Here is a 17,320-nt window from a genome sequence, read left to right on the forward strand (position 1 = left end):
GAGAACAACAGCAAAGCACACTTTCCCCTTTCACAATAAGCAGATCAAGGAAGATACTGTAGAAGTCCACTCTCCAAGGCAAATGCTTTACAATATTATTACATTACTTCATTCAACTACTGTAGTTGTTAATACTACTTTCAATTGGATTGTTGTTGTTTTTTTAAACAACAATTCTTACCTAAAAGTTTGTATTTTCTTTTGTTAAAATTGTGCTGTTTTAGGGCAGCCAAACACTTTTAAATTAATTTCAATTGGAGACGCTGATTTGAGATACAATAGTTTTGTGATAAGAACCTTGTCAAAGAACCAATTAAACTTGTAAGTTGATGTATTCTACTGACGATACTGGTATTGGATACTTCTGACAACCCGAATAACACTAACTGTGTCACTAAGTTGTGATAAGAGAAGTGAAGTGAATTATATTGATATACCGTATTTCCTTGAATAGCCGCAGGGGCGTTAATTAATTTAAAACCTCCTGTCACTCCTGCGTTTACCGGAAACCGGCGGGATGGCCGTGCATGCGGTAATTATTTTAAAACCTCTTCTCACTCCGGCGTTTACCAAGAGGAATCCATAAAATTTAGGCGTGCGCTTTGAGTGTGATGTAAGCATACCATCATGAAAAGCACATTTAATTAAAAAAAACCTTATTATGGTCTTACCTGTACTTATAAATGGAGTCCGTTTGCAGCTCCTTCTGACCAAAAGCATCGATAACTTGTTTATAGAAGTCTTCATTATTTTCTTTTTTCCGTTTTAAAAGTCTCTGTCTCGATGGAGATATTCCTTTAATTATTACCTCCTGCTTCCATTGAAAGTCCAGTTTAGAAAACTGTTTTATTTTAGATACCTGTATGTGATCCTCCATGTTAGAAGGAAGAAAAAAAATCTCTTGCTGCGTGTGTTCACTTCTTCTGCAGTACCGGAAGTCGCAAGAAGTATCACTAGCGCGGCAGCGGCCTCTACCACCAGGAGGCGGGAGTCATTTAATGACTTATACAGTATTTCACACACGCAGCTACGGTATATTAATAAAACATAGCTGCTTACTGTTCTCTTTAGCATACTGTACCGGTATTCAATAGCTTGGACCTTAAATCCTACTGAATAGCTCTTTATCTTTTTTCCTTTGTGCGATTGTAAACTACTGAAAGCAGCTTCCTCCATTTTGAAAATGAGGACAGATGCGTCACTCGTGACGTAACGAATTTGACCCGGTGGAAGTTCTAGACATATGCTCAATATTTTGCGAAACGAGTTTGACCCGGTGAAAATTATAGACATGCGATAATAAAATTAATATTTTGCGAAACGAATTTGATCCGGCTTCAATAATAAACCGGCGATAAGGCCAAGCATGCGTTAATTATTTTGAGAAACGAGTTTGACCCGGCAGTAATTCTAGACGTGCGAATACTATATTCCCTGCGCCAATTCAAGGAAATACGGTAGCACTTTTTCCCTAGTGAGTTAAAGTGCTTCACATTGAAAGACCAATCATCTACATTTAAGCTACATTTAAAGAACTGTCATGCTTAAGAACACAATGGCAATGACTCAAATGGCGGAAGCAGGATTCGAACTAGGGACCCTCAAGTTTCTGGTCTGCCGCCCCCACCATCTGAGCCACGCCTTCCCATAAAATCTGAACTGTGGATTTTGTGAATTGTTCCACCGGGGATGGGCTGTAAAACAATGTCAATATACATTGCGATAGACACGTACTCTATATCAATACAAATTGTGTTCAATAAAACATGTTTTTTTTTCTTTTATGTCGGAAGAAACCGGAAGTTGCAAAGCAAGGTTGGTTGCATGAACAAAGGCTCTCGCAGGAATTGATCTCTGATCAGTGGGAGTGGCACGTTAACAGCCAATCGGGTAACAGTAGCAACCATCACAGTTGGTTTCGCCATCCTGTTGTCCCGGGTTGATTCTTTGCATGGAGTGAGAAGAGAAATTAAGAAATTGAGAATAAAAGAGGAAAAGTCACCTGGGGATTTTTTTTTACAAGGGGACCGCAGTCAGACCAATGTAATGTAAATGATGCAAGGCGCTCGTCCCCACCAAGACCGCTAGTACCACACCACCTTAGCCGCGCTCACCCTGTAGAGCACAGCTGTAACTTCCTGCCACTAAACCTGCAGAAAATAGTTCTTCTCAGGTTTCTGTATGTTTACATTTTCACATCTTACACTATTTTATTACACTTTATTAAGCATTTCTTACATATTCCTTATTGTTGCACCTTCATTTTAAGAGCTTATTGTTAAATGTTCAATGTGATTTTACTATTTTGTTGACATTGTTTGAGGGTTTTCCATGCTTGTGTTGACATTTTCTTTCCTTCCTGCCTTAATAGTTGAGGGGATAATATTTAGAGGAAGGTTACACTTGAAATAAAAATGTTTACATTTATGATTGTTTTTCTACTGGTCCTTATTTTCGAAAGGTCATAAAATATATAAATAATTATTAGGGCTGGACGATTCTGTCAACAATAATAATCACAATTATTTTGATTGATATTGTAAGCACGATTAATTGAACAACTACTCATTAATTTGAAAAACTTAGTATTTATTGTACCACCAAAACTTAACTTGAAATATAGTTTAAAAAAAGATATAAAAAGTAAAATAATAGTAATAACAATACCTTTAAATAACATAAGAAATAAAAAGGTTTCCGTAGAATGTTTTTTAATTCAGTTTTTTACCTTTTATACATATTTTTCACCACAGAGTGTGTGCTTTTTGTGTCAAATAAAATTAAATAAATTGTTAATTCAATGCTAAAATCCTCACATTTAATTGTGCAATACATCTTTGGACAATTCTGAACTATATTTTACGTCAAAGCATAATAATTGTGGAAATGTCTCAATAAGTGCTTAATTTCCATTTTGTATGTGTATAAGGTACTTTTTTGAAATCTTTATTTTCTCAGCGCAGTCAGACTGGATGTGGCTCACTGGGCTATTATTGTGAAAGGGGAAAGTGTGCTTTGCTGTTGTACTCAACTAGAAGAGAAAAGAAAGGACTTGAGGCTGTTAAAAAAGAAAAAAAGAAAAAGAAAAGAGCACAGCCACGACTCCCCAGTTGCGGCTGCTGTCCTCCTGTTTGTACGTTATTGTTACGTCGATGATGTCGTTCACAACATAAGCAGATGAGGTGTGTTGTGGGTGTATGGAAATTTCAATCAATCAATCAATCAAAGTTTATTTATACAGCCCTTAATCACAAGTGTCTCAAAGGGCTGCACAAGCCACAACGACATCCTCGGCTCAGATCCCACATCAGGGCAAGAAAAAACTCAACCCAATGGCACAATGAGAAACCTTGGAAGGGACCGCAGGTCTGGTCAAGATGGATGCCGAGTGTTTACGGTTAATACCGTCAGAGTGCAGTCCATAGTGGGGCCAGCAGGGGAACCTCTTGCATGTAGACGACTGATGCATAAGGAGCGGTCACCCAGGGTCCCGACTTCATGTCCAAGTCCAGTCCATTGGGAGGCCAGCAGGGGATCATTTTGAATGGAAATTTACCATCAACTTTCAATAATTATCTGATTTACCGGAAACTTTCCAAAAAAGTTCCCATAAATTGCAACTCCTAGCTCTAAGTAGGGCAACTTTCCATGAATGTACCATCCCTTTCGGACCTACTCGTATCCATAAAGTGTATGAACCCAGATCTTAAGTGAAAATCAAAACTCTTCATGCCTTTCATCAGTTTCAGTTTGCCAAGTCTGCTTCATTAGGCTTCTGTTTTCTTCTGTTTTACAGATGTATGATTGCTGATGAGGTAAGCACACACAACACCAGCTCAGGAAATCTATTTTCCAACCTTCCAAATGAATTTGTCATCTTAGTGCCGCACTGCCACTTGCCTAATGGTTTTTGACAGAAGAATCATTCTCAGACCTTATTACTCTTGGGCCTCATATCAGCTCAGCCGTCATATGCAATTTGCCGCAGAGGCGGCGCACGATTGACTTGTTTTTCCTCCACCTCTTGCCGTGTGTTGATTTGGCCCCGTCCAGATGGGTCTTGGCAAGACGGTGCAAGCCATCGCGGTGGCATATGCTTTCAGGAAAGAGTGGCCCCTCCTGGTAGTGGTGCCCTCGTCCCTAAAATACCCCTGGATTGAGGAGCTGGAGCGCTGGATTCCCGAGCTGCAGCCCGGAGACATCAACCTGGTGGAGAACAAGAGCCACACCATGTAGGTCATCTTACCCCAAAGTGTCTCGCCCCCTCTCCTCCACTTCCATCCACAACACGTGCTGTGTCTTTCTTTCGCCTTCTTAACGAGCCAAATGAACACGTCCCTGCAAGCAGCGATCAATAGATGATGAATAATGGTCTTATAAATAAATGTAGCTATCGGTTTATTCACAAAAATACTCAAAAGTAAAAAGTATTGTATTAAAACTACTCTGACAATAACAATGTATCCAAAAAGTTGTGTATGTAAATATAACCGAGTAAATGTAGATCCATAGAATAGGGCTGGGCGATAAAACAATGATTTTAGTTTTTCTTTTACATCGGACGAAGCCGGACGTCGCAAAGCAAGGTTGTTTGCACGAACAAAGGCACTCTATCTCTGGTAGGAAGTGATCGCTGATCAGTGGGACTGACAACAGCCAATCAGGTAACAGTAAGTTTGGTTGCGCCATTTTGTTGTCTGGCGGTTGATTCTTTTGGCATGGAGTGAGAAGAGAAAAGTAAAAATTAAGAAATTGTGAAAAGTCACCAGGACAGTATGAAGGGACCGTAGTCAGACCAATGTGGTCTGTAAATGATGCAAGGCGCTCGTCCCCACCAAGACCGCTAATACCACACAACCTTAGCCGCACTCACCCTTTAGAGCACAGCTATTACTTCCTGGCACTAAACCTGCAGAAAATAGTTCTTCTCAGGTTTCTCTACGTTTACATTTTCACACTTTGCACTATTTTCTTACACTTAATTAACGTACATATTCCTTATTTTTGCACCTTCGCTTAAAGAGCTTATTGTTAAGAGTTCAATGTGATTTTACTATTTTGATGAAGTGTTTTCAATGCTTGTTTTGACATTTCCTTTCATTTGAGGGAATTACAGTCAGAGCTAGGTTACATTTTAAATTAAAATGTTTGCCTTTAGTATATTTTTCTCCCGGAAGTGGTTATCGGTGAACATTCTTATTGATCGCCGCAAAATAATGATATATATAAATATATATATAAGTCAAATACTGTGTCGTAGTACATCTATCTATCCATCCATTTTCTACCGCTTGTGACATAAATAAGACTTAATTTAGGAAAAAATATGTAGAAAATGCACCATGCGCAATGTGGAGAAGAACGACTTTAAAAGATAAATACAGTGTAATTTAGGCCAGAAATATGTCAACTTTAGTTAAAAAACGTGATAGAGTGAAGATTTGAAGTGCGATATTGCGGGGGACGACAGTATGCTTTATTGCAGTTGAAAAACTTCAACTTATTTTGAGCCAAGGCACATTTTTTTCATTGAAAAAATCCCGAGGCACACCGCAAGCAGAAAATGTTAAAAATTAAACTCAGTAGCCAATATTGACAAGTACCCAACACAATTGTTCGATATGAATTTAAACCCTAACAATAACCATGCATCACTAATTGTCTTGTCTCAAAATAGGCCTCCAAAGCAATTAGCTACCTGCTACCATCTCCTGATATAGAAGAGTATCACATGGTTACTCTGCCGATCTGTAGACAGCACAGCCACTCAACAACGGCACATTATTTGCGGATTATAATTATTGGTTTGCAAACGTATGTTTTTTTAAACCAAGCCTGGGCAATTATTTTGACGCGGGGGGCCAGATTTAGAGAAGAAAATGTGTCTGGGGGCCTGTAAATCTATTTTTAGGAACATTAATACAAAACCTCACAATAATGTCTGATGAAATGCTAAAAACGTTATGACAGACCGCCTTAAAAAACGGAATGGAATTTTTTTTTTTTTTATTGAATGAGACACCCAGAATGTACATGAAAAAAAGGAATGTGGGATTTACAATATTAACTATGAACGATAAAACACTGAATATTGACAACATATGAACGTCACACGTCATATTTTACAATTAAGCGAAACGCAACAAAAATGCAACAAACACAGCGAATTATGAACGCAAAGGGTACAAAATAAACCCACCTACTCTCTGATACATCCTATATATCACTAAGCTTTAGAACTTGTAAAAATCTCCTTCCGCGTCTGTCCCTGACACCTGCATTTCAGGCTGGCCGCGCTGGAAACACTCTGTGGAAACGCTCCCCACCCACACTGCTTGGTGCCTCGTCTGAGCTGCTGTGACTTACATTATTACCATAGTAACTAGTATATCATGCAAAAGCGCAAATTCCAACCATTGACTGCTTTGTGTAGTTCAAGACTTACGGTCATTTGAAAACATCACTGCACATCATAATGGCGGCTACAGTTTCGATCTTAAAGACCTAAAATAATTATTTGGGAATGTCCAGTGGGCCAGATTGAAAAGCTTAACGTGCCCCCGGGCCTTAATTTGCCCAGGTCTGTTTTAGACCAATTAGGTTAAATTGCATAACTTCCCATTGCACACCAGACAATATCTCGCGGCACACTAGGCTTGATTGTGTCCTTTGCTGATAAGAGGCTTGTTTCACGCCACTTTGTCTTAAAGCCCCGATGCAGTAATATTATTACGTAATAACATAGGTTGATTGCCAACACTAAATTGGCCCTATTGTGTGTGGCAACACTAAATTGGCCCTATTGTGTAAATGTGAGTGTGAATGTTTTCTGTCTATCTGTGTTGGCCCTGCGATGAGGTGGCGACTTGTCCAGGGTGTAAACTGCCTTCCACCGACTGTAGCTAAGATAGGCTCCAGCACCCTCCGTGACCCCGAAAGGGATAAGGGGTAGAAAATGGATGGATGGAATATGGTCAACTTCTTGGCAACATCTCTCACCAGAGGGCAATGTGCCCTGCGAACATTGACTGATTTAAAACACACGTGTTGCTTGCCCTTTTTGCGTGTCTCATATGGAACTTTCCCCAACCTTTCAGGGGTATCAGCAGCAGTAAGGTGACGGTGCTCGGCTACGGCCTCCTCACAACGGATGCACGCCTCTTGGTGGAGACTCTGAGCAGGCAGCGCTTTGCAGTGGTTGTGGTGGATGAGTCGCACTACCTCAAATCCCGGAACGCGGCGCGGACCAAGCTTCTGGTGCCTCTCATTCAGAGTGCCAAGCGTGCCATCCTGCTCACCGGTACACCTGCCCTGGGTCGCCCTGAAGAGGTAATGCACATTGATTTAGTGTATATTTAATTATGTCTGTTGTTGCCTGTTGTAGTCATATTATACAAACTCCCGTTTCTTTTCTTCTCGAGATCAACCGATATGTTATTTTTAGGACCAATACCGACTATTAGTAGACATGGAGGCCGATAACCGATATTTTGAGCAGATATTCATTGGCAGTAAAAGTGATTTAAACATGAAAAGTGTATGTCAATAAACAGCTGGACACGACTTTAAAGTAAAAATACCACTCATAGTGTGGTGAAATTACTCTCTGCATTTGACCCATCTCCTTGTTGCACCCCCTGGGAGGTGAGGGGAGCAGTGAGCAGCAACGGTGGCCGTGCTCGGGAATCATTTTGGTGATTTAACCCCCAATTCCAACCCTTGATGCTGAGTGCCAAGCAGGGAGGTAATGGGTTCCATTTTTATAGTCTTTGGTATGACTCGGCCGGGGTTTGAACTCACGACCTACTGATCTCAGGGCGGACACTCTAACCACAAAGCCACTGAGCAGATTTAAGTTGTTTATTTAATCACATTTTTTTAGGAAATAATGTTGTATGTGTCGCTAATGTTGTTTAATTTGGCAGAAATACATGAGGGGATGTCACAAACACCTTTATTACATGTGTCTTAATCCCACAGGTCTGAGGAGCATCAACATTTTTAACATTTGGAAAATGTCCTGGGAAAATTGGTAAAATTAAGGAATGTCTTGCCATCTATGCAATTTTATACAATATTATAGCAGTTTATGGGTTCAATACATTGTAAAGTGTCCTTGTTAGGAACCCTCCATAAATAATAGATTATAGTTATGTATTATAATAATATATTATTTTTTATATACTAAATACTGGTAACGTGTATGTATGTGAATATATACATTTACATACAGTACAGGCCAAAAGTTTGGACACACCTCATTTTAATGCATTTTCTTTTTTTTCATGACTATTTACATTGTAGATTGTCACTGAAGGCATCAAAACTATGACACGTGAAGTGAAAACCATTTCAGGTGACTATCTCTTGACGCTCATCGAGAGAATGCCAAGAGTGTGCAAAACAGTAATCAGAGCAAAGGGTGGCTATTTTGAAGAAACTAGAATATAAAACATGTTTTCAGTTATTTCACCTTTTTTTGTTAAAGGCCTACTGAAACCCACTACTACCGACCACACAGTCTTGATAGTTTATATATCAATGATGAAATCTTAACATTGCAACACATGCCAATACGGCCAGGTTAACTTATAAAGTGCAATTTTAAATTTCCCGGGAAATATCCGGTTGAAAACGTCTCGGTATGATGACGTTTGCGCGTGAAGTCACGGAGTGAACAGAAGTATTGGCACACCATTGTGTCCCAATACAAACAGCTCTGTTTTCATCGAAAAATTCCACAGTATTCTGGACATCTGTGTTGGTGAATCTTTTGCAATTTGTTTAATGAACAATGAAGACTGCAAAGAAGAAAGCTGTAGGTGGGATCGGTGTATTAGCGGCGGACTACAGCAACACAACCAGGAGGACTTTGAGATGGATAGCAGACGCGCTACCGTGAGTACAGCTTTGGCTTCCAAACATTTGATCGCTTGCCCGTACGTGCGTGGCGCTATGTGCATGTCACGTACGTAACTGTGGGGAAATATATGTTTCTTGCCGACTCTGATGGTGGCCGGGGTGTCGTCGAAAGCTACAACACCCGCCGCCGCACCACTGTCCTCACCTTGACTTCCTCCGTCTCCGGGCCGCCAACTGCATCGGTGATCGGGTGAAGTCCTTCGTCGCGCCGTCGATCGCTGGAACGCAGGTGAGCACGGGTCGTGATGAGCAGATGAGAGCTGACGTAGGTGCAGAGCTAATGTTTTTAGCATAGCTCTGTCGAGGTCCCGTAGCTAAGTTAGCTTCAATTTCGTCATTAGCAACAGCATTGTTAAGCTTCGACAGGCTGGAAAGCATTAACCGTGTAGTTACATGTCCATGGTTTAATAGTATTGTTGATTTTCTGTCTGTCCTTCCAGTCAGGGGTTTATTTCTTTTGTTTCTATCTGCATTTAAGCATGATGCTATCACGTTAGCTCCGTAGCTAAAGAGCTTCGCCGATGTATTGTCGTGGAGATAAAAGTCACTGTGAATGTCCATTTCGCGTTCTCGACTCTCATTTTCAAGAGGATATAGTATCCGAGGTGGTTCAAAATACAAATTCGTGATCCACAATAGAAAAAGGAGAAAGTGTGGAATCCAATGAACCCTTGTACCTAAGTTACGGTCAGAGCGAAAAAAGATACGTCCTGCACTGCACTCTAGTCCTTCACTCTCACGTTCCTCATCCACGAATCTTTCATCCTCGCTCAAATTAATGGGGTAATCGTCGCATTCTCGGTCCGAATCGCTCTCGCTGCATTGTAAACAATGGGGAAATGTAAGGAGCCCTTCAACCTGTGACGTCACGCTACTTCCGGTACAGGCAAGGCTTTTTTTATCAGCGACCAAAAGTTGCGAACTTTATCGTCGATGTTCTCTACTAAATCCTTTCAGCATAAATATGGCAATATCGCGAAATGATCAAGTATGACACATAGAATGGATCTGCTATCCCCGTTTAAATAAAAAAAATTCATTTCAACAGGCCTTTAAGTACATAACTCCACGTGTTCATTCATAGTTTTGATGCCTTCAGTGACAATCTACAATGTAGATTGAAAGAAAACGCATTGAATGAGAAGGTGTGTCCAAACTTTTGGCCTGTACTATATATACAGTATGTGTATATAAATGTATGTATATATGTATATGTATATGCTGTATGTATGCATGTATATATGTGTTTCTATTTGTGTAGATATATTTGTATATAATTATATACACATATATGTATACATATACACACATATATGTACAAATATATATATATATATATATATATATATATATATATATATATATATATATATTTGTACATATATGTGTGTATATATATATTTGTACATATATGTGTGTATATGTATACATATATGTGTATATAATTATATACAAATATATCTACACAAATAGAAACACATATATACATGCATACATACAGCATATACATATACATATATACATACATTTATATACACATACTGTATATACAAAATAAGGTCGATACAAATATACCCCAAAATGCCTAATATCTACATAGACAAGCATTTTGCAGGTGGCTCACACTAAGATAGCATCAGCAGATAGTGCCTAGATTTTAGCAGGTCAGGACTCAAACTCGACTCCTGACACCTCACCCAAGTTCTGCAGGTGCTCGGCCCTAGTAAAGCACTCCTAAGGTGCAGCATTCAAAAATGCCAATTAATTCACTCCAGCATCTCGTATCCTGGAGGACGCTGTATATATATATATTCCAATAACCTTTGTTGCAAAAACTTCATTTGCAAAGCTCAATATGAAAAGACGAGTGCGCTGCAATAAATGAGACAAGTAATAACAAAGCGCACAGGGGCAGAAACTATTGAATTTGGAGACAATAAGGAGGACTGTTCACAGGGCAATGGTGTACAGTGAGCAACAGAGTCATTCCCTTTTCCATAATGATTTATGGTGTTATTTTTATAGGTTATATTGAAGGAGCTGGATTGCCGCCATATTGCATCACATCATCCCCAATATTTATGGTTGTCTTTAATACAAGAGGGTATCCAAAGTCTTATCATCTTACCCTTTTTTTCTATTTGTGACTACTTTGAGCACATTGTAAGCTAATCACAACAGACTCAACCCAGCCCTTTTGGCTTTTACACAGTATTTGCATTGTTTCAGTTATCATTTAAACTATCATGATATTTTCTTTTCAAGCCGGTACCGATAACTGCCTGTTTCTTAAGACCGATACCGATAACTGATTTATATTTATTGAAATGTTTTTAATTTTAATGTAGTTTCTGCACACCTGGAGGTAAAAAACACTTCGCTTTTGCCGTGTCTTCTTAGGCTTTCAAAACATCATGCTAAGCGTTTCAGAGGGCTGATAAGGTTTGATGTGTTGAAGCGCTATGTTTTTTTTTACTCTTCGCTAGGGATGGGTGCTGCGTTCTTATATAGGCACTGACCGAATTCCGTCAGTATTACTGGATATCGATTCAGGTCGAACAGTGCCATATTTTGATTCCTTTGTTGCACTTGACGGGTCGGGTTGCAGACTCGTCATCTCCGGTTGCAGACAAACATCGGCTCATGTAAACACTCACCCAAGCAGCAATTAAGACAGACTCAGTCAAATTCCCTCTAAGCAATGTTGCAATTTTCAACAACGACAAAGCAAGTATGCTTGATAGAAAGCGCTCCAACGTAAAATCAAGCTCCACTCTTTCAAAATGCGCTAGCTTGATGCTAATTTACTTTGGATTTGCCATAGACAGGCTACTGTTAGCATTAGAGATTTTACACGGCGATTTCAAAACCTCCAAATTTCGTAATAAAAAAACACAACTAAGATGAATGTTACAATCAAACAGCTGTTGTGTAATAAGCACAATACTTACAGTATAAACACTTTGTAGGGGGCAGCATAACGCATTCAGTTTCCTGGAAGAGGCTACTTCCTAGTCATAGCCTATACAGTACTGCTATCTAATGCCTTGGAAGTGCAACTGCATTGCAAATGAGACTCAAATGGTATATAGAAAACAGGATATAACAACTGGACAGTACTATTATAATCAGCTCATTTTTAAATGTTTCATTACAAAGTAACATTTAATTTTATTACAAAGTACCAGTGTAGTAGGAAAAACAAGTTGCCTCGATATTGAAGCTATTATCATATATATCTGATGTATGACACTGAAAGACTCCCAAAGTTTGCGAGTAAATAGATATGATCAAAATAGTATCAATCTCATGGAGATTCCCGAGCCATTTTGTGAGATAATGAGCTAGCCAGTCACGTGATTGCGTCACGTAGAGGTAGGGACCGCAGATCCCTTCCCCATCAACAGCAATGCAAATCATGCAGACTTTGTGAGAGCCAACAACGATTAATTTGGGGAAAATTATGATCCAGAAACGTATATTGTTGATCCCGAATATAAGTAGGATGATTTACAAGTTTTAGAAGCTCTGCTAAACAGATCCAGCTGACTAAACACTAAGCATCATGTAGCAGTATTGCTAATTGCTAAACAAGAAATACAAAGTATGAACATAATAAAACGATAACTTACTTTTAACATGTAAAGCGACTTTGGGTACTTAGAAAAGCGCTATATAAATCCCAGGTATTATTATTACTGTACAATGTCTGCTTTTACTTCGATGACGACTGATAGGCTGTTTATATCTTCCTGTTTAGATGAAGAATTAATCATGATGCACACGAAGGGTTAACAAGGAAAAGTCTCCCTGCAGACACCGTCTTCGGTTGTGTGTGTTTGTCTCCATCTTCGGGTATACATTGAATATCACATATGAACAGCTTCTACATTTATGGCCAAATCCTCCTGATATCCAGATGACAGACGTGATTTATAATCTAGAATAACTTCGACAAGCCGAGACACAATGATGTGGGAGCAGCAGGACATAGCAGCCAGCTCACAGTAAAGCAGCAGGACATTGGACTACTTCGCTGTGTGCTATCAATCCGCCGCAAAAAATAGTTTGTCTGCGTTAGCACTTATAATAACAACATTGTTAATATTTGGTCAGTATTCAGGTCACGGTATGTACAGTCGTGGTCAAAAGTTTACATACACTTGTAAAGAACATAATGTCATGGCTGTCTTGAGTTTCTAATAATTTCTACAACTCTTATTTTTTTGTGATAGAGTGATTGGAGCACATACTTGTTGGTCACAAAAAACATTCATGAATTTGGTGCTTTTATGAATTTATTATGGGTCGACTGAAAGTGTGACCAAATCTGCTGGGTCAAAAGTAAACATACAGCAATGTTAATATTTGGTTACATGTCCCTTGGCAAGTTTCACTGCAATAGGGCGCTTTTGGTAGCCATCCACAAGCTTCTGGTTGAATTTTTGACCACTCCACTTGACAAATTGGTGCAGTTCAGCTAAATTTGTTGGTTTTCTGACATGGACTTGTTTCTTCAGCATTGTCCACACGTTTAAGTCAGGACTTTGGGAAGGCCATTCTAAAACCTTATATCTAGCCTGATTTAGCCATTCCTTTACCACTTTTTGACGTGTGTTTGGGGTCATTGTCCTGTTGGAACACCCAACTGCGCCCAAGACCCAATCTCCGGGCAGATGATTTTAGGTTGTCTTGAAGAATTTGGAGGTAATCCTCCTTTTTCATTGTCCCATTTACTCTCTGTAAAGCACCAGTTCCATTGGCAGCAAAAAAGGCCCAGAGCATAATACTACCACCACCGTGCTCTTCAAACATATTGCTGGGTATTGTGGCCAAACAGCTCAATTTTTGTTTCATCTGACCACAGAACTTTCTTCCAGAAGGTCTAATCTTTGTTCATGTGATGTCAGATGAAACAAAAGCGCCTTATTGCAGTGAAACTTGCCAAAGGACATGTAACCAAATATTAACATTGCTGTATGTTTACTTTTGACCCAGTATATTTGGTCACATTTTCAGTAGACCCATAATAAATTCATAAAAGAACCAAACTTCATGAATGTTTTTTGTGACAAACAAGTATGTGCTCCAATCACTTTATCACAAAAAAATAAGAATTGTAGAAATGATTGGAAACTCAAGACAGCCATGACATTATGTTCTTTACAAGTGTATGTACACGTTTGACCACGACTGTATATACAGTAGAATATTGTTGGCAGGTTTTGGATGGTTATTTAGAGGTTTTTGTGGATGGAATAGTGAGCCCCCATTGATAGACTATGTGTGCATTTATTTATTTACGACTTAGAATGCATACAAAAAAAAGAAAAACATATGTGTTTACGTCTTGTATAAATATTGTGAGCACATCTCTCTCTAATTTTTGCGTATTTCCAGTTTGCCTAATCTGATAATATGGTGAGAGTGCAGAAGTGTTAATACAGTGACGTCAATCTACCGAAGATGTTCAAATTTAATTTGTGACATTTTGAGATGTTTCATATACCTTGCAGATCGTAAATACAATTGGATATGGTTTAATGGATACAATGAAATACAAATAAGCATATAAAGTCAACTTGTTTTTCCACTCTATTGCGAATTTAACTTTTATTTACACACACAAAAGTGCCAAAAATTGGTACCATTGAGTACCGGTATCGATTCCCAGGTACCGGGAATTGGTATCCAATCGGCGCAAATGTGTACAGTACCATACTTACTTCTCGCGGAATGTTTGCAGATCATTTGTTGTACATAGCGGACAAATTGTCTCCTTCTGAAACAGTGAAAAAGTCCCACACATTCGACGCCATGTTTGTTTACAATGAGCTCAGGGCTTACAGGACTGTCTCAGAAAATTAGAATATTGTGATAAAGTTATTTATTTTCTGTAATGCAATTTAAAAAAAAAAAAGTCATACATTCTGGATTCATTACACATCAACTGAAATATTGCAAGCTTTTTATTATTTTAATATTGCTGATTATGGCATACAGCTTAAGAAAACTCAAAAATCCCATCTCAAAAAATGTGAATATTTCCTCAGACTAAGTAAAAAAAAAGATTTATAACAGCAAAACAAAATCAAACATTTGAAAATGTCAACTAATGCACTCAGTACTTGGTTGGGAATTCTTTTGCACGGATTACTGCATCAATGTGGCGTGGCATGGAGGCAATCAGCCTGTGGCATTGCTGAGGTGTTATGGATGCCCAGGATGCTTCAATAGCGGCCTTGAGCTCATTTGCATTATTGGGCCTGCTGTCTTTCAGCTTATTCTTCACAATACCCCACAAATTCTCTATGGGGTTCAGGTCAGGGGAGTTGGCAGGCCACTCGAGGACAGTAATGCCATGGTCAGTACACCAGTTACTGGTGGTTTTGGCACTGTGGGCAGGGGCCAGATCATGTTGGAAAATGAAATAATCATCTCCATAGAGCTTTTCAACAGATGGAAGCATGTAGTGCTCTAAAATCTCTTGGTACACAGCTGCATTGACTCTGGACTTGATGAAACACAGTGAACCAACACCAGCAGCTGACATGGCTCCCAAAACCATTGCTGACTGTGGGAACTTCACACTGGATTTCAAGCAACTTGAATTTTGCTCCTCTCCAGCCTTCCTCCAGACTCTAGCGCCTTGACTTCCAAATGAAATACAAAACGAGCTTTCGTCTGAAAACAGGACTCTGGACCACTCTGCAACTGTCCAGTGCTTCTTTTCAATAGCCCAAGTCAGACTCTTCTAGAGATTTTAGAGCACTACATGCTTCCATCTGTTGAAAAGCTCTATAGAGATGATGATTTCATTTTCCAACATGATCTGGCACCTGCCCACAGTGCCAAAACCACCAGTAACTGGTGTACTGACCATGGCATTACTGTCCTCGATTGGCCTGCCAACTCCCCTGACCTGAACCCTATAGAGAATTTGTGGGGTATTGTGAAGAAGAAGCTGAAAGACACCAGACCCAATAATGCAAATGAGCTAAAGGCTGCTATTGAAGCATCCTGGGCATCCATAACACCTCAGCAATGCCACAGGCTGATTGCCTCCATGCCACGCCGCATTGATGCAGTAATCCGTGCAAAAGAATTCCCAACCAAGTACTGAGTGCATTAATTGATATTTTCAAATGTTTGATTTTGTTTTGCTGTTATAAATCTTTTTTTTTACTTAGTCTGAGGAAATATTCACATTTTTTGAGATGGGATTTTTGAGCATTGATGCAGTAATCCGTGCAAAATAATTCCCAACCAAGTACTGAGTGCATTAATTGATATTTTCAAATGTTTGATTTTGTTTTGCTGTTATAATTTTTTTTTTTACTTGGTCTGAGGAAATATTCAAATTTTTTGAGATAGGATTTTTGAGTTTTCTTAAGCTGTATTCCATAATCAGCAATATTAAAATGATAAAAGGCATGCAATATTTCAGTTGTTGTGTAATGATTCCAGAATGTATGCCATTTTTGTTTTTTTAATTGCGTTACAGAAAATAAAGAACTTTATCACAATATTCTAATTTTCTGAGACAGTCCTGTACAGCACACTTGTTGAAAAGGAGCGCTTGATTTTCTCACCCTAACCTACATACAGCATAGTATGGGTAATCTCGCCTCATTGGAATGTTTGTTTGTTTTTATAACGGTTATCAGAGTTATTTTTGTAATGATATCGCTTTTATTGGTGTGACTATCGGGGGATTCTGATGTCACAGCGATAAATCCAATCGCATTAGAAAATAACTTTGACTAGCTACTGACTGAGATAGCTGCGGGTGATAGCCCTGCCAATTCGGACACCCGACCATTCTTAGTAATACACAAGCTCTGGGTACAAGCGGAGGGGATACATATAGAAATACATGGTAAGCGCAATGCTTATTTTAATACACCTCAGATAAACTTACGGAAAAAACATGGGAAAATGGACAAAATAAGAATTAGGATTGGGTTGGAGTGTGATTAAATGAAAAATAAAAACTTAATTAGCTCTGATAACCAATTTTATAAAATGCTCCAATGAGGCGAAATTACACGTACTGTGCTGTAGGTGGGTTACAATGAGCAAATCAAGCGCTCCTTTTCTACTACGTGCCATTCCGTAAGCCTGTCGTAAACTTCCCCTGAGCTCATTGTAAACAAACATGGCGTCTGTTGTGTGGGACTTCATCGCTGTTGACGCTCCATTTCACCCCAAATGTTCTGCAAAAATTCCGGGAGGAGGAAAAAAACATTGCGCTTCAACACATCGAACCTTATCAGCCGGAGTCACTCTTAGACAAAAAAATCAAATCAAACTAAATATCTTTATGCACAATATCTACTTACCTAGACTTGACCATCTTTGGTGATGAGGCTTAGACGCTGGTATTTCTACCGTTGTT

The 17,320-nt window shown here is 39.1% G+C and overlaps 1 protein-coding gene across 1 annotated transcript in view; it reads left to right on the plus strand.

Annotated features, from left to right (window-relative positions):
- Positions 1–17,320, plus strand: part of LOC133648956 (DNA annealing helicase and endonuclease ZRANB3-like) — a 154,270-nt gene that overhangs the window by 41,144 nt on the left and 95,806 nt on the right. The window contains exons 3-5 of the mRNA XM_062045582.1: positions 3,797–3,815; positions 4,054–4,232; positions 7,098–7,329. Coding sequence (XP_061901566.1) covers positions 3,797–3,815; positions 4,054–4,232; positions 7,098–7,329 — 430 coding nt within the window. The remainder of the gene's footprint in view (positions 1–3,796; positions 3,816–4,053; positions 4,233–7,097; positions 7,330–17,320) is intronic.

The sequence above is a fragment of the Entelurus aequoreus genome, linkage group LG01 (assembly GCF_033978785.1).
Source record: "Entelurus aequoreus isolate RoL-2023_Sb linkage group LG01, RoL_Eaeq_v1.1, whole genome shotgun sequence".
In the NCBI taxonomy this organism is placed as follows: domain Eukaryota; kingdom Metazoa; phylum Chordata; class Actinopteri; order Syngnathiformes; family Syngnathidae; genus Entelurus; species Entelurus aequoreus.